Genomic DNA, 18320 nt, shown 5'->3' on the forward strand with positions numbered 1-18320 from the left:
GGCATTTTTGTGTTGTCTCCTTTCCTGTAAAGAAACAGGTTGGAGTATCCAACTGGTGGAATTTGTTTTTTACTTAACCTTTTTTCCTAGGAATGATGACTAAGTTGCACATACTCAGAAGCCTGAATTCAATGTTTAGCTATTTTTTATTTAGTCACTTTTTTGTTGTTAGTTTGCTACTCCCAGAAAACTTTATCTAGTATTGGCAGAGAATTAAGATTGACTATTCCAAATGCATTTTCTGCTTTACAATCTTACAGGCCCTGGCCTATTTTGAGCAGTTAAAGATTTCCCCAGATGCCTGGCAAGTGTGTGCAGAAGCTCTGGCCCAGAGGACGTACAGGTGACTAAAACAAAATTTGCGTGATTTGTAGGAGAATTTAAATTTTTGTGAACTTGACAGGATTGTTACATTTACCTGTTTGGAAAATGTTTCCATAAAAACATTTTATGACTTATATTTTGGAAAACTATTCAGTGTAGAAATGAGAAAAATAGTAAACTAATAATTTGGCCATTCCAGAATAGACTTCTCATTAAAATATCCTTTGCCTTATTCTGAGTACCTGGCAGTAGATCCCAAGTGGCATATAGTTTCTATACAGTAGAAACTTCCTTATCTTCTTATGATGGGGAGGGGTAGTTGGTTTTCTAAAAAGTTGGTAAAGGAGGTAATCAAAAATTTTATATATCTTAATTTTTAATTTTAATTTAAAGTATATAAACACTTAGTTACTAATCTTTTGATATTGGACCAAGGACTTTTCTTTGCATATATGCCACTAACATTCACTTCATCATTCTCAACGTTGATCACACCCATAATTGATCCTCTGTAATTTCCACTTTGGGTCCCTGTAGTGGATTGAGGAACAGTGAGTACAGATTTCTAAACTTTTTATTTATTTGTTCCTATCTCTCCAAGTTATCTGTCTCACATCACATACGTCCAGGGTTTTCCCCCTGCAGTGTGACTTCCTATGAACTCTTTCTAAAGCATTCAACTTAATTTTTATGAAAATATAAACTGTCATCATACTCATTTCATTAGTTTATATGATAATTAAGTTACTTACATACAAAAGAAGTACAACGCACATAGTGAGGCTTGGGGAAACACAGCTGACTAGTTGTAAATAAACAACTCTACTAGTGGAAGTGGAAGTTTATAGGGGTCAGTGATGACTCCTAGCTAGAGTTCTTGGCATGCTGTGGATATCAGTCACTACATTTTATAGCCAAAAGGAAGTGCTCCAGTTTAGTGAAAGTTGGTTTTGAGAATATCTATATGTCTTAGAGTAAATAAGGGCTGGCTTTTAATTAAAGGCTCCCTATTGTTTATATTTTGAGTGGAAGATCTAAGTCACATAATTAGTTAAAGCTTCAGTGCCATCCATGATAAGATTAGAAACCCTAGGGTCTTAGAAGAGATGCAAATTAAACGTAACTTTTTAAAAAACTTTAAAAAATTAAGTTTCATTTTCTTAAGTGTGAAATTATTATTATTTTTTGGTTAATTGATGTAGTCTAAATGAAGATAACATCTCCATTCTTGTATTGACTAGTTAGCTTTGTATATGAAAAATTGTTCCATGACTAAGCCTGGCCTAGACCAACTGTATTAAGATGAACAGATTGTTGTTCACTAACGGGACTTGGTCAGAGTTTGTAGCTGGCTCACTGCAGCTCTGCCGCCACCCCTAGAGACACAGTTGGAAGTGGATGATGGGTGGGTGTTGGTTTTTACTCCCCTTTTATAAGGGCAATATATTGGTAACTTGGTTTTCTGTATGAATTTTGGGGGCTGGACTGCCAGTCCGGGTGACTCTGCTTGCTTTGGATTTGACTGCAGTAGAACTTTTAAGTATGACTTTGATGACCATTTCTGGTTTGACTCAGTCTCTGGCTGTCCTACCATTTGTAATTTTACATCTAGCCTTTCTATTGTAAAACGTAGGAGTTGTTCTGGGAATCCTAACGTCTAGAATTTAGGGGGAACGCCTTCTGTTTGCAAAAGCACTGTATGTACTTAAAATGCAGCTCAAATTTTTTTGGTTATTCCGTTTGCCAGATTTCCATTGAATATTGTATAACATAAAAAGTTCTCTTAGCTTTTTAAACAAATGGATGTGAATGTAAAACTTGAGATCAATAAGCCAAAGGTCTAGTTTGAGAAACTTTTCAACTGTAGTTTATTCATTACTATTTTACCTTTGATTTGTTTTCCCTAATTCATATTCTGCTTATCTAATTTTTCTTTTTTTTTTCTTTTTCAGTGATGATCACATTAAATTTTTCTGCTTTCAAGTACTAGAACATCAAGTTAAATACAAGTAAGGCTTTTCTCCCTGAGATTTGTGGGGAGAGGCTTTTTTTTTTTTAACATTTAAAATAATTAATTAATTAATTTCTTTTTGACTATGTTGGGTCTCTGTTGCTGCAGTCAGGCTTTCTCTAGTTGCAGCGAGCAGGGGCTACTCTTCGTTGTGATGCCCGGGCTTTTCATTGCGGTGGCTTCTCTTGTTGCAGAGCACAGGCTCTAGGCGCACGGGCTTCAGTAGTTGTGTATGGGCTTAGTTGCTCTGTGACTTGTGGGATCTTCCTGCACCAGAGATTGAACCCATGACCCCTGCATTGGCAGGCGGATTCTTAACCGCTGCGCCACCAGGGCAGTCCCGAGAGGCCATTTTTTAAATTAGTTTTTCCCTCTTTGGGGACACCATAACATAGGTTGTAAATTGATGGTATATGTCATATCCAGCTCATAGATGTATTTTGATTTATCCCAAAAAGTGTTTTAAAAATACTGAGTTCAGGGCTTCCCTGGTGGCGCAGTGGTTGAGAGTCCGCCTGCCGATGCAGGGGACATGGGTTCGTGCCCCGGTCCGGGAAGATCCCACGTGCCGCGGAGCGGCTGGGCCCGTGAGCCATGGCTGCTGAGCCTGTGCGTCCGGAGCCTGTGCTCCACAGCGAGAGAGGCCACAACAGTGAGAGGCCCGCGTACCTCCAAAAAAAAAAAAAAAAAAAAAAAAAAAATACTGAGTTCATTGGTTACATATAAAAATCCAGTCATTTCACAGGAAAAAAGTAGATTTCCAGCTTCTCTGGAAAAAATTAGAAGATCTAGCAATACTGAGCCTGTTTCTCTGAACGATGACTCTCTGTTAGAGTTGAGTGGCAGTGTGGGCACTTGCATTTAGAACCCCTGCCTAATTTAAGTAAAAACAGTCAATTGCTGCTCTGGGGATCCTTAGTTTGCCTAATGATTTATTCTGTAAACCACAGACCTGAGACCATGGGTGTATTTTCGTCTGAAAAATTGTGTAGCTGCCATTTTGTTTTAACATGAACTGAACCACAAAACAAAGATCAGTATTGATACCCCACCTGCCTCTCCCACCCTTGTCTTTAAAGCAGTAATGAGAGATATTACCAATTTGTTTTAGGGAATTTTAGATAGTCGAGTGCTGTACAAATTTTCTCATTCAAATTTATAAGAGGCCGTTACTTTTTTAAAACCACAGACACTAAACATTATCATTGTTATTTTTCTTCCCTATTTTGAACAGATATTCAGAACTAACTACTGTTCAACAACAACTGATTAGGGAGACACTCATATCTTGGCTTCAAGCTCAGGTAAAATAGTAGTTTTTACATTTAGTGCCTCAAATTGTCAGATATTTAAATTTTTATTTTTGCAAGAGTTTGCAACTTCACCTCAAAAATGTCACTCATTTATCCTCCATTTCATCATGTAGCTCTTTTAGAAAGTGCTGTTTTTGAAGATCATGGGTAGATGAAAACTTAGCAATAACTTTAAATTATATTGATAATTGAAGCTGTCATTCTGTCCATGACACATGGTGGAAACTTTGGTTTTAAAATGTAATATGTTTTTAACTACTTGACAAGAGTGGCTTTTCTGTTCACACTTAAGGTGAGCTCTCCTGGACAGCCTCTTAACAAAGAGCCCTTTTCAAAGGAGCCAATAGAGTTCTTTATTCAGTACATTCTTTTTCATTAATTTTAGGTAATCTTAACGTATTAAAGCAGTTGTGTAGCTAGGATGTTTATTTTCCTTAAAGAGCAAGCAGCTAGAAGAAAAATCATTGAATTTTTTTTCTTCTTAGAAAAAATTATAGGAACTACTAACGCTCTGCCCATGAAACTTTTCTCTGAAAGTGTGAGAGAGGTGTAACGGTTAGCACCTTTGTTCATTTGATTGTTCTCCATCTGGCTAGTCACCTCAGAACTTTGGTAATTCTCAAGCATATTTGTTGCACAGCTGTTCTAGAGCCTAGTGAAGTTTGGTGGAGTTTTGCCTATTAATGATAAATAGGAAAACAACGTTTGAGTCTTTTCCATTTACATTTGATTTTATGAACTATTTCCCTGTTTGTCAGATGCTGAATCCCCAACCAGAGAAGACCTTTATACGAAATAAAGCAGCCCAAGTCTTCGCCTTGCTTTTTGTTACAGAATATCTCACTAAATGGCCCAAGTTTTTTTTTGACATTCTCTCAGTAGTGGACCTAAATCCAAGGGGAGTAGATCTGTACCTCCGAATTCTCATGGCTATTGATTCAGAGTTGGTGGATCGTGATGTGGTGCATACATCAGAGGCAAGTAACTTCCTATTAATTTTAAGTTTTTAATGTAGATATTGTAGGAGGTGGTGGGCGTATAATAAAAGGATCAAGAAGAGTTTTTTATTGTTTTTTTTTGAGATAAAACTTTATTAAGAATACTTATAAATTTACTCAACGTTTTGAATTTTGTTTTACAAAGGAATTTAAACTTGGGTTTTTTTCCCAGGTGTAGGGTGAAATTAGAGTATTCAGATTTTTTTTTTAACCAGGCAAGAACTTTCTCTAGAGAAATACACAAATTGATTTTTTCCTATGAATCTGTAGACAAATGTGGCCTATATTTACTACTGCTTTATAGTCACCGAGTGAGGAAAAAGCATTGCTTATGAATCAGTGCTGGGTTCTTCTGTATTCTCAGTTAGTCACATAGCCCATCACCTTAGTCTTTCTCTATTTCTGTATTACCCAATATAACTTTCTCCTTTTTCTTAAAGAATACAATGGAAATAGCTTAATTCAAATGTGTATGATAATTTGAGGTCATTGTATGTCAAATATGTTTGTAACATTTAAGTAATTGCTATTCTCTTAAGTAATTTTAAGTATTTGTATAATATTGAGAAATAACTTTTATCACATGGTTAAGATTTCTAAGCAATGTTTATTTATAGTTTGTGTTTAATAAGAAATTGTGTCTGAGGAAATGAGTAGAATGGAAGGAGGAATTAGAATCACAGGTTATGATTTTAGAGCAGATAAATAGGAAATAGCGGCAGCGAATGTGTTAACAAGTCTGGAAGTTTAGTGGTGAGGAAATTACTGTGTGCGACTATTATTCAGATGTTAAACATTATTTTGGGAGGTAATCTACTTTAATTGTGTATATGGTACTTTGTTTTGTCTTTTAGGAGGCTCGTAGGAATACTCTCATAAAAGATACCATGAGGGAACAGTGCATTCCAAACTTGGTGGAATCATGGTACCAAATCCTACAAAACTATCAGTATACTAATTCAGAAGTAACATGTCAGTGCCTTGAAGTAGTTGGGGCTTATGTCTCTTGGATAGACTTATCCCTTATAGCCAATGATAGGTAAGTTAACCCATATTTTAAAAATATAAACCTACAAAATACAGTATGTAAAACTCATGAATTTGAAAATATTGTAACAATTTTATTTCACCATTGCCAGGTTTATAAATATGCTGCTAGGTCATATGTCAATAGAAGTTCTACGGGAAGAAGCATGTGATTGTTTATTTGAAATTGTAAATAAAGGAATGGATCCTGTTGATAAAATGAAACTAGTAGAATCTTTGTGTCGAGTATTACAGTCTGCTGGGTTTTTCAGCATTGACCAGGTCAGTAAATTTATGTATAAGGTTTTGAAAATGTTAGAACAAATTAGGATAGGCAGTAATTTAAATATGCTTTCCTTTTCTTTTTCTTTTTGTTTTGTTTTTAAATGCTGGAAACTTCCTTGACTTTATAATAATGAAACATTATATCTACAAAGCCATAACGTTATCTGTAACATTTGCCTTGAACAATAGATTATACCAGACTTAAACTTGAAGATCTGGGATGGTACTTACAATTGTGCGTTTCTAACAAACTCTCAGGTGATACTGTGATACTGCTGATTCATGGACCACACTTTAAGAAGCATGGCAATGCATTTTGACCTAAATTAGACTTAATTATAAATGTTATATTTTCATCACATTCATTTGAGCTGTTAAAGTTTAGCCTCAGCAGAATTAGGGCTGAATGTGGTAAATTAGTAATTTAGAAACTGAATTTGAAGGTTTTTATTTTTAATTTTACCTGTGATATTGGTAAAGAATTACTGAGAAGTCTTTGTATTGTTGATATGTCAGGAGTACAACACCTCTGGTATTTTCCTAGCTGACAAATAGTAGTGTTTTCTTACACTGCTGATAATTGTCTTATTTAGTCCCTGGTAAAAGATTTAAAATGGTGAAGGTAAAAATCTCTTTCTGTAGGAAACATCATAAGGATAATTAATGAAAATAACCTAATTTTAAGTTCTAGAATTAGGCAGATTAGTATAATAGCAGTTTTATCTCTTTGTAGTGCAGTTGAGGTTCAAATTAAATAGTATCAGAAAGGGCTGTTGTGAATTCTTATACATAGCATAATATGGCAGCATTAAATTTATTAGAGCATATTTACTAAATTCAGTGGTTTAGAGAGAAGGTTTTGAAACCACAGATCTCTTTTTTTTTTTTTTTTTTTCTTTTTGTGGTACGCAGGCCTCTCACTGTTGTGGCCTCTCCCGTTGCGGAGCACAGGCTCTAGACGTGCAGGCTTAGCAGCCATGGCTCACGGGCCCAGCCACTCCGCGGCATGTGGGATCCTCCCGGATCGGGGCACGAACCCGTGTCCCCTGCAACGGCAGGCGGACTCTCAACCACTGCACCACCAGGGAAGCCCAGATCTCTTTTTTTAAGCTTTTATAAGTTGGCAATGTCTACATGACTATAATCATTAAAAAAAGTTGCTTTGAAGAGTTAGTACTAATGGATAATAATAGTAGAAGAATTCAAATTCTTAAGATTTCCCAGTCAAAATGGTAGAATTGTTAGTGTCTAATGTTAGTTTAAAAATGACTCCTGGGACTTCCCTGGTGGCACAGTGGTTAAGAATCCGCCTGCCAATGCAGGGGACATGGGTTCAAACCGTGGTCCGGGAAGATCCCACATGCTGCAGAGCAGCTAAGCCCATGCACCACAACTACTGAGCCTGTGCTCTAGAGCCCATGAGCCAAAACTACTGAGCCCCAATGCCACAACTGCTGAAGCCCGCGTGCCTAGAGCACTGCAATGAGAAGCCCACGCACCGCAACAAAGAGTAGCCCCAGCTCGCTGCAGCTAGAGAAAGCTGGTGCGTGGCAATGAAGACCCAATGCAGCCAAAAATAAAAAATAAATAAATAAAATAAAAATGACTCCTATGATTGGTATTTGACCCATACCTAAGTTTAGAGTTTACCCTCTTAGGTGGTTGGTTTTAAATTGAAGTATTGATCATTTATAGGAAGAAGATGTTGACTTCCTGGCCAGATTTTCTAAACTGGTAAATGGAATGGGACAGTCATTGATAGTTAGCTGGACTAAATTAATTAAGAATGGGGATATCAAGAATGCTCAAGAGGCACTACAAGCTATTGAAACAAAGGTGGCACTGATGTTGCAGCTCCTAGTTCATGAGGATGATGACATCTCTTCTAACATTATTGGATTTTGTTATGATTATCTTCATATTTTGAAACAGGTAAGTCCTTATTTTAATCTTTTTGTCCAGTAGATAATATAGAAAAGCAATAGAGAATTGGAAAATACAGGAAAAATGAAAACAAGAAAATACTCATAATTCTACACTCTAATGACATTTACTGTTAATTATTAATGTATTTTCATCTTTGTTTTTTCTTTAAACTTCTTAGCCAAAAACCAGAAATGGCCAGGTTCTAAAATTCACTAGACTAAAAAGCTTCAGAATTAGTTATAGGTTTAGGGGGTTTTTTTATTTTGAATCTGTGTTTATTTCTTTTTCTTTTTTTAAATCTTGGCTGCTTTGCACGGCTTACGGGATCTCAGTTCCCCGACCAGGGGTTGAACCTGGGCCCCAGCAGTGAAAGTGCCAAATCCTAATCACTAGACCACCAGGGAACTCCATGAATCTGTTTATTTTTATTTATTTATTTTTTTGGCTGTGTGGCATGTAGGGTCTCAGTTCCCTGACCAGGGATTGAACCCGTGCCCCCTGCATTGGGAGCGCAGAGTCTTAACCACTGGACCGCCAGGGAAGCCCCCTCTGTTTATTTCTAAATACAGTAGAAATTTTGTTAAACATGGTTCATTTTTTTTTTTAATTTAATTATTTAATTTATTTATTTTTGGCTGCGTTGGGTCTTCGTTGCTGCATGCGGGCTTTCGTTAGTTGTGGCGAGCGGGGGCTACTTTTCATTGCAGTGCGTGGGCTTCTCATTCTGGTGGCTTCTCTTGTTGTGGAGCCCAGGCTCTAGGCATGCAGGCTTCAGTAGTTGCAGCATGCGGGCTCAGTAGTTGTGGCGAGCGGGCTCTAGAGCGCAGGCTCAGTAGTTTTGGTGCCCGGGCTTAGTTGCTCCATGGCATGTGGGATCTTCCCGGACCAGGGTTCACACCTGTGTCCCCTTCATTGGCAGGCGGATTCTTAACCACTGCACCACCAGGGAAGTCCCCGTGGTTCGTTATTTTAATTACATATGCATCATTTCTTATAAACAATTTTTTTTTACAATTAAAAGTTTCCCCCTAGAGAGTTGCTTCCAATAATAGACCTTAAAATGTAGAAGGTATGAATCTCCCATATTATATTGATAGCATGTAGCCTTTTAAAGAATTAGTGATTTCTCATTATGACATTAGGTGAGAGCCATTCCTATTTTATTGATATTTACATAGAATTAGTTGAATTGAGTCAAGCTTAAAATAATTTTTTTCCAAACTGAGTTTAGCTTCTGTTATAAACCTAATATGTTTCTGCATGCATATTTTAAGAAATTTTAGGCAATGTGGAAAGGTATGAAGAAAGTTAAAATTGGTATCTGTATTGATAGTCCCACTGTGTATCTCATAATGGATTTCTAGGCTTTTTTGGCCTTGTTTAAAAACAAAGTGAGATCATACTTTGCTGTTCTATAATCTGCTTCTTTGCTGAATACATTTATAAGTGCCTTTTAAAATCAAATTCATCTACATGTCTTTGCCTACATGTCAAGTTACTTACTAGAAGTGAAATTGATAGATCTTAGGTTAGGTACATTTCATATATAGAAATGTACTGTCAAACTGCCCTCCAGAAAAGCTGTATGCATGTTTGAAAAGATCTTAACTGATCAGAAAAATATTCTGATAAGCAAGTATAACTTTAGGAAAGCTAATAAATGATTGCTTTCTTTCAACAGCTTACAGTGCTCTCTGATCAGCAAAAAGCTAATGTAGAGGTAATTGACTTCTTTTTGTTTCTTTTAAACCAATAATAGAATCTACATCTGCAGTCTGCCTTGAAATGTAGCTTAATTTCAAATTATATGAAATTAAAGGAGACTGACAAAAGGTATTTTGTTCTTAATTTTAGGCAATCATGTTGGCCGTTATGAAAAAATTAACCTATGATGAAGAATATAACTTTGAAAATGAGGTAAGAATTTTGCATTGAGGAGAAATCAGTTTTAATTTTGTTTACTTACATCAAATTAATATTCCAAGTTTTGATTATTTTAAAAAATTAGTCTTGGGGTTTTGTTTTTGTTTTTTGACTGCATTGGGTCTTCATTGCTGCTCACGGGCTTTCTCTCTAGTTGTGGCAAGTGGGGGCTACTCTTCTTTGCGGTGCATGGGCTTCTCGTTGCGGTGGCTTCTCTTGTTGCGGAGCACAGGCTCTAGGCATGCAGGCTTCAGTAGTTGCAGCACACAGGCTCAGTAGTTGTAGCACACAGGCTCAGTAGTTGTGGTTCACGAGCTCTAGAGCGCAGGCTCAGTAGCTGTGGCGCATGGGCTTAGTTGCTCCATGGCATGTGGGATCTTCCCGGACCAGGGCTTAAACCCGTGTCCCCTGCATTGGCAGGTGGATTCTTAACCACTGCACCACCAGGGAAGTCCCTAGTCTTGTTTATACTGACCTCTACTTAGGTGAAATTAATGGAAACTTTCATAATCCTTCATTTTTTTGTATTTTGTCCCTCTTTAAAATGACCCTTTTAAAAACACTTTGTAGCATTGAACTTCATAAATATTGACAGTATTATTGGTGATCATATTTCACTTTATATTTAGTAAGAGTGATCAGTTGAAGCCCAGTTGATGGACCTCAGATCATAATTGTCTGTGGGAGAGTAGGAATGAGGTACTTAACTGTCTCTGGACTTATTCTGGTTAAAGACTTGTCCAGGGTTGTCAGTGAGTCAGCTTCTCATCAATCACAAGGGTCATCGGTGCTTTCTAGCAACTCAGTGATGGCGTGTACTGTCTAGTTGTGTGCTAACGTGTTCTGTTACCCACTTCAGGCATTCAAAAACTTCTAACTGTAAAAGAATAATGGTGATGATCACCAACACACCATGCACTTATGAAGTGCTAGGCTCATTACATATAATATCTTCAATCATGTGATATTATTGCAGTTCTTAAAGTGGACAGTGAGATACAAGGAGTATAAATAAGATGCCAGAGTTCTCACAGAGCCCTACATGAACCCATCCTGGCTTAGACTCTTGTTTTTGTTTTTTCCCGAAAGCCTTGCATTATCTGTCCTTTGCTTAATTGTCCCTCAATAACTCTTTCCTGTTAGACTTTTGTTTTTAACATCCTCCCTATGCTATTTCTGGCTCTAGGCTTTCGTGGTCTAGGGCTGTGTTCAGAAATAATTATATGTGAGCAGGAGGGGAAAGGCTACTGAGCATAGTACATTTTCCTACATAAATAAATATTAATGAAAAAATAAAAGTGTATTAAATTTGTAAATACAAAAACTAGTGAGAACTCACCATTTTATGTGTTTTAAGATCTTTTATGTTTTTTAATGGAATTTTTAAAATATCATAGGGTGAAGACGAAGCCATGTTTGTAGAATACAGAAAACAACTGAAGTTATTGTTGGACAGGCTTGCTCAAGTTTCACCCGAGTTACTGCTGGCTTCTGTTCGCAGAGTTTTTAGTTCTACCCTGCAGTAAGTTTGTTACGCTGTTTCTAACAAGTCACCTCTTTCCTTTTCTCCCTGATGATGGTCTACCATAAGTGATTCACGTGACTTATTAATTTATGTTACTTATGAAGATCTTATGTGCATCTCTGAAACAATGCACTTGCCTCTGATTTATCTTGATTCTTGGGGGGAAATACTGCTCTTTGGAATGTCAATAAAATGGATTTCATTAGTTTTGTATACTTTTGTGATATGAATTATGTTGCCTGGCAAAATTAACAATTGCTGTGACTGTTTAATAATTAAAGAGGCTTCGGTTGGTGTCTTTTTATCCCGTGCATCACTAGTTGTATAGAAAGTTTATATTCAGATTTCACTGACATATTATATACCTTGGTAGGAATTGGCAGACTACAAGGTTTATGGAAGTTGAAGTGGCAATAAGATTGCTGTATATGTTGGCAGAAGCTCTTCCAGTATCTCATGGTGCTCACTTCTCAGGTGATGTTTCAAAAGCTAGTGCTTTGCAGGATATGATGCGAACTGTAAGTATACTAAAGATAATTTATTTTGAACATAATTTTCTGTTTTCATATAAGCTAATGTGAGTTCCTTAATTGTTAGAGCTTAATATATGTTAATACTGGGACATTTTGATGTTGCAGTAAATAAGGATAGATTTCTTAACTTTTTCCTGCTCCAGTTGGTAACATCAGGAGTTAGTTCCTACCAGCACACATCTGTGACATTGGAGTTCTTCGAAACTGTTGTTAGATATGAAAAGTTTTTCACAGTTGAACCTCAACACATTCCATGTGTACTAGTAAGTATACACTTTACTCTCAACTTTTATTTTCCGTGTGTTTCAGCTAATGAGCAGATAGTATTCTATCTTTCTTTTATTACTTTTTCCAGAGCCAGAAGCTCTCAAAAACTCTTCAACACACTGACACTAACCCCTCCTCCATTCCTTTAAAATGGAGTGTCTAGTCAGTTATTTAAAACAAATACTCAAGGGCCTGTTTGTGTGTAGTGTAGGCTTACTTTTTATATGTACCTAGTTCTTCCCTTCTAGAGCTAAAAAGTAGAATTTGGTATGAACAAAAATGTGTCATGACAATAGCAATAAAAGCCTTAAATAAGTACAGAAATAGTAAAAGTGTCTCTGTTTCTTTAGATGGCTTTCTTAGATCACAGGGGTCTGCGGCACTCTAGTGCAAAAGTACGGAGCAGAACTGCTTACCTGTTTTCTAGATTTGTCAAATCTCTGAAGTAAGTACAAAATTTCATCTATAATGTTTAATTCTTGTTTTTAAGATTGTTAAGTAAGATGTAAATTATTTTCTAAGAGCCTGTGGTAGATTTGGTCTTTTCATCCTAAGGCTTTTGTAAAATTTTGGTGTTCCTTTTTGTATCATGATGTTACGATTTCTCTTCCTTCTCTTTAGCCAGGTACTTTGTTCATCATTAAACAGTGATTTGTTTGAATATTTTTGTATGTAACACCTGTCATCACTAATGACATTAGTTACTTAACAGTTTTACTGCTGTAGATAACTCTGTGGCTTCTGTGAAATTCTAAAGATGATATTCCTTGGAAATACATTTTGAACTTAATCTGTTTTATATTGTATTGTTCTTTACTAGTACCAGCTTTTGGTATGAAAACTACTTATTCTTAGGCTTATAAAATTGTAGTTTAAAAAAATCATAGCTAGTCTGAATGATCACATGTGACTACCTTAGCACTGAACTTTTTTTTTTAGTTCTGCCTTAAAGAGGGATTTGGCATTTCCGCACTTTGCCAAGCACTGTTATTTATGTAATTGTGGTTTTCCTTTTTGCCTTTATTCAGTAAACAAATGAATCCTTTCATTGAGGATATTCTGAATAGAATACAAGATTTATTAGAACTTTCTCCACCTGTAAGTATCTATCCTTCTGAGTGATAAGTTTTCCCCAATATTGAGGCTACATATCCCTTTAGCCTTTAGTGTTAATGCCTTTGGGTGTTTTTGTTTGTTTGTTTTGTTTTTGTTTTTTAAAGTGTGGATGGAGGGTGTGCAAGGGTTAGTTTTGTTTACCAAAACTCTGTTGAGATACAGTAAACAAAACATAGTAATAGAAATAGAAAGGAATCAAAATTTGACTGATAGATTTAGCAGTGTGAGATATGGTCTGCTCTCTGTACTGTTAAATGCCAGTGAAGTGTTTTTTGGAGAAGGAAAATTCGGTTTCTAAATTATTCTCTGTTTAGTACTATGATCACATTAGCCATTCTCAGTGACTGCTACTGGTAGACTGAAGTTTTTCTGTGAAACTTCTGGCTTGGGGTAAAATTTAAATGCTGGTTGATCTGTATATTTCGGTGTTTATTTCACTAGACAGATTTAAGTTGAGATACTTTGTAAGCACATTTTGACTGATACATGTTTTTGTGTAAAGCAAAATACTGACCTTGACATTTTTTTTTCATTTTGATGAAAGTTATTACTAGAGCTGCCACTTGAAAAGTGTTAAACATAAAATAATATTTTGGGTTTTTAAAAAATAAATACCAGTATTCAGGGTACAAAGGTATATAATTTCATTGCTTGAAAGGTTACTAGTACATTATATGGTTAAATTATCTTTGCCTACATATTAAAGAAACATATGTATTAAAATACTTCATGGGACTTCCCCTGGTGGTCCAGTACGTAAGACTCCACACTCCCATTGCAGGGGCCCAGGTTCAATCCCTGGTTGGGGAACTAGATCCTGCATGCATGCTGCAACTAAGAGTCCACATGCCGCATCTAAGAGCCCGCAAGCTGCAACTACAAGTCCGCATGCCACAACTAAAAGATCCCGTGTGCCACAACTAAGACCCAGTGCAGCCTAAATAAATAAATTTATATAAAAAATAAATAGGGGGCTTCCCTGGTGGCGCAGTGGTTGAGAGTCCACCTACCGATGCAGGGGACACGGGTTCGTGCCCCGGGTCCGGCAGGATCCCACATGCCATGGAGCAGCTGGGCCTGTGAGCCATGGCTGCTGACCCTGCACGTCCGGAGCCTGTGCTCCACAACAGGAGAGGCCACAACAATGAGAGGCCCGCATACGCAAAAATAAATAAATAAATAGGGACATTCTCTTTTAAAAGATGAGGTCTTTTTTTTTTAATAATAAGACTGCCACATAATTTATCTGTTTTAAGACTAGGCTTTTAAATAATTTCTTAACAGGGAGCTTTAATGTTAGAGCTAGAGGGGCCTCTGATATTTTCCCCCTCCTCCTGGCCTCTCAGACTGCATAAATGTGAAAAATAACAAACTCGGGCTTCCCTGGTGGCTCAGTGGTTGAGAGTCCGCCTGCCGATGCAGGGGACACGGGTTCATGCCCTGGTCCGGGAAGATCCCACATGCCGTGGAGCGGCTGGGCCCGTGAGCCATGGCCGCTGAGCCTGCACATCCGGAGCCTGTGCTCCGCAACGGGAGAGGCCACAACGGTGAAAGGCCCGTGTACTGCAAAAAAAATAAATAACTTAATTAAAAAATAACAAACTCATTAATAAAAATGGATCAATATATAGATGTTTGCTTATGCTTGAATGAGATCTTTTTTTTTCACTTGCAGTCTTATTTTCAGATGTTCTAAAGTAACAACTGTTGTGTATGTGTGTGTTTATTGTGTGGTGTTTATTGTTATTTAACTCTTAAACACTCTTGAAAGTATTAACTTGTGTGGCCTTTTTCCTAACATTCAAAGCACGTTGTATACCTGATTGATAGCCTCCTAATAATAAATAGGTTTTACAAAAGAATACAAGTTAGAAAACTAACAGTTACATTATATGACCATTTATGAAGTCTTGTTAGGGGTAGAATTAGACCCATGATCTTTTGACCTCTAATTCCACTTGTTTTCCATTATATGATCCTGGGAAAAATTTTATAAGTACTCAGTCTTCTTTTTAATAATGAGTTGATGTGATAGATTAAATCTCCTGTCCCTCTTGTACTTATTCTCATTTAAATGAGAGGAACTGAACAAAGAAAAACTTCAATAAGACTAAATTTCATTTTAGGAGAATGGTTACCAGTCTTTGTTGAGCAGCGATGATCAATTGTTTATTTATGAGACAGCTGGAGTGCTGATTGTTAATAGTGAGTACCCAGCAGAACGGAAGCAGGCATTAATGAGGAATCTGTTGACTCCACTCATGGAGAAGTTTAAAATTCTGTTAGAAAAATTGATGCTGGCGCAGGACGAAGAAAGGCAGGCATCTCTTGCAGACTGTCTCAACCACGCTGTTGGATTTGCCAGGTGAGTGATTGCATTTAAATTTGTGAAGTGATTTTTTCAACATACACAGAATCATTTGCTTGGATTTTTCTAATTGGGCATGCATATCTATGTTTCCAAAACTAGATTGTCCAGAGAATTGTCTAAATTGTTTCTTTTCTAAATTCATTGAATTAGATTTAACTGAAGAAGGAATTAGGTCATGTAACATTCTGCATTTCTGACTTGACAGTTATCTAAATCCTTAACTCCTCTGATTTCTTTGTTATAAATTGATTACGTATTTAAGGAGATTAGTCTAAGTGTTTATATACCAATGACATCAGGGGATCAGTTTTGGAACCTTAAAGAGAAGGTGCTGAGGCTTCTTTTTAGTTGTTACATTGTGTCCTGAAGACCACCCAAGCTGCCCTTTCTTTCTCTCTGTGTATTGGCAAATAATATAGTGATTGCTAATTAGAAGCTACACAGAGAAATTGCTCTGCAGAAGACTTTAGTGCAAAAGCTTATGTTAAAGATGTTGTATAAATAACTTGATTCTAAGATTGTTCTAAATATAAATTGGTAGTTTACAGATTGTGTAGTATAGCCTATTCATAATAAATAGATTTTTTTTCTCTTTTCTGCATAAGTTGTCAGCAGGATTTTAGTAAAACATTTAGGTGGACTCACATTTGAGAGATTGTATTAATTACATTTCATTCATTCATTTAATTTTAACTTGAGCTCTTTCTGGAATGGTAACTGGAAGCAATAGTTTACAAATAACCATATCAGCTAAAGATAGACGTAGCTGTGACATGGAAAATAAAGAAATGGCTTCTTTGTTTTGTCAGTTTTGTAATTTGTTGTGTGTTGTTTTTGACTACTCCATAAAACATTTGAAGAATAAACTTAAAACTAGTTACCTGATAATTGTTTATATAGTCGAACCAGCAAAGCTTTCAGCAACAAGCAGACTGTGAAACAGTGTGGCTGTTCCGAAGTTTATCTGGACTGTTTACAGACGTTCTTGCCAGCCCTCAGTTGTCCCTTACAAAAGGATATTCTCAGAAGTGGGGTTCGCACGTTCCTTCATCGCATGATTATTTGCCTGGAGGAAGAAGTCCTTCCGTTCATTCCATCTGCTTCAGAACACATGCTCAAAGATTGTGAAGCAAAAGACCTCCAGGAATTCATTCCTCTTATCAACCAGATTACAGCCAAATTTAAGGTACCACAAACCTTCAGAGCTCAGAGAATTTCCTGACTTTAAGATCTCCTGACTTCAAGATTAGATGTATTCATCTTTAGGTATATTTTAGCATTTGACCCTTGCTTTTTTTTTTTTTTTTTTAATGAGTTTCTTGGGGGCATGGATCATAGGTATTTTTATCATCCCCAATGTCTGCAACACTGCCTGACACATAGGAAATGCTTAAAAGATGTTTTAATAAGAACAGACCTTTTCTGTTCTATGCAGCAGAAGAAAGCTATTAGTCTGGTATTTTAGAAAAGCAAATAAAACAGCATTGAATAATAAATGCCTAAAGAATAAATTTTAAGCCCTGTAATTTGGGTGCCCAAGTAGTTTAAAAATAATTCAGTGTCAGTTTTATGTACAAGGAAATGTAACCTAAGCATAAGTTGGCTAATAAAAATTACTAACACTTACATAGTGTTTTCTGTGTTCAAAATCTGTTCAGAGCATTTTCTTATACATTCATTTGATCTTTGTAACAACCCTAGAAGTTAAGTATTGTTGTTTTAAGGATGAAGAGACTGAGACACAGAAGTCAAGCAATTTGCTCAAGGGCATGTAAAGCCTGAGAGTCAATCATATAAATTCATTTATAATTTAGCAGTAGAATTCATTTATTGAGAATTTAAATTTGAAAATAATCCATGGCAATATTTGATTGTGAAATATGTCTGACTCCATGTTATTTGAACCTGAATCTTGAACTGCAGGAAATGGGTTGAACTTAACAATCTTGAGGCTTTCAATACTGTTATGCTCTATAGATTTTTGTCTTAACATTGATATTTGCTAACCGAATTATGTAAATATGTGTCCTAACTAGAATCTCTAGAAAAAGGCTTTATGTAAAACATGTTTTTTCTAAGTTTCGTATTACTAATTTTCTTATTTCTGAAATAGTAATAGTTGCTTCATCTCTTCAGATACAGGTATCCCCATTTTTACAACAAATGTTTATGCCTCTTCTTCATGCAATTTTTGAAGTTTTGCTCCGACCAGCAGAAGAAAACGACCAGTCTGCTGCTTTAGAGAAGCAGATGTTGCGCAGGAGTTACTTTGCTTTCCTGCAAACAGTCACAGGCAGTGGAATGAGCGAAGTCATAGCAAATCAAGGTGGGGATGCATGCAGTGCCTAAATCGTCTAAGTACTTGTCACAGTTGTATATCTATATGAGCAAGAGCTAGTTGGAGTAAACACTAAACTTTTGAAGTAGTTATATGTTGGCCCCAAAGATGACATTTTATTACCATCAGGGTGGGAATCATTTTCACATAGAGGACCTTAAAATTAACTTGTATTCAGTTCCCATTTTCCTAAAGCAGTATTCCTTTTTTTTTTTTTTAAGTTGATTTACAATGTTGTGTTAGTTTCAGGTATACAGTGAAGTGATTCAGTTATACACGTATATACATATCCTTTTTCAGATTCTTTTCCGTCATAGGTTATTACAGCATATTGAATACAGTTCCCTGTGTTATAAGTAAATCC

General features: G+C 36.4%; 1 protein-coding gene and 1 long non-coding RNA gene across 10 annotated transcripts in view; one reads left to right on the forward strand and one right to left on the reverse strand.

Annotated features, from left to right (window-relative positions):
• XPOT (exportin for tRNA) overlaps window positions 1-18320 on the forward strand; it is a 38112-nt gene that overhangs the window by 7227 nt on the left and 12565 nt on the right. For 7 of the 9 annotated variants that reach the window (XM_033440541.2, XM_004276590.3, XM_033440543.2 and 4 more), the window contains 17 exons: window positions 261-343; window positions 2277-2333; window positions 3570-3639; window positions 4407-4625; window positions 5501-5685; window positions 5786-5954; window positions 7653-7889; window positions 9565-9603; window positions 9738-9800; window positions 11204-11328; window positions 11705-11849; window positions 12008-12127; window positions 12482-12576; window positions 13160-13229; window positions 15374-15612; window positions 16519-16804; window positions 17755-17944. In XM_033440541.2, coding sequence (XP_033296432.1) covers window positions 261-343; window positions 2277-2333; window positions 3570-3639; window positions 4407-4625; window positions 5501-5685; window positions 5786-5954; window positions 7653-7889; window positions 9565-9603; window positions 9738-9800; window positions 11204-11328; window positions 11705-11849; window positions 12008-12127; window positions 12482-12576; window positions 13160-13229; window positions 15374-15612; window positions 16519-16804; window positions 17755-17944 — 2392 coding nt within the window. Of the gene's footprint in view, window positions 1-260; window positions 344-2276; window positions 2334-3569; window positions 3640-4406; window positions 4626-5500; window positions 5686-5785; window positions 5955-7652; window positions 7890-9564; window positions 9604-9737; window positions 9801-11203; window positions 11329-11704; window positions 11850-12007; window positions 12128-12481; window positions 12577-13159; window positions 13230-15373; window positions 15613-16518; window positions 16805-17754; window positions 17945-18320 lie in introns of those variants that run through there. The other 2 variants (XM_033440547.2, XM_033440540.2) reach the window with 2 other exon arrangements.
• LOC125960393 (uncharacterized) overlaps window positions 1-18320 on the reverse strand; it is a 39384-nt gene that overhangs the window by 5446 nt on the left and 15618 nt on the right. The gene's annotated exons all lie outside the window — the stretch shown is intronic.

The sequence above is a fragment of the Orcinus orca genome, chromosome 11 (assembly GCF_937001465.1).
Source record: "Orcinus orca chromosome 11, mOrcOrc1.1, whole genome shotgun sequence".
In the NCBI taxonomy this organism is placed as follows: domain Eukaryota; kingdom Metazoa; phylum Chordata; class Mammalia; order Artiodactyla; family Delphinidae; genus Orcinus; species Orcinus orca.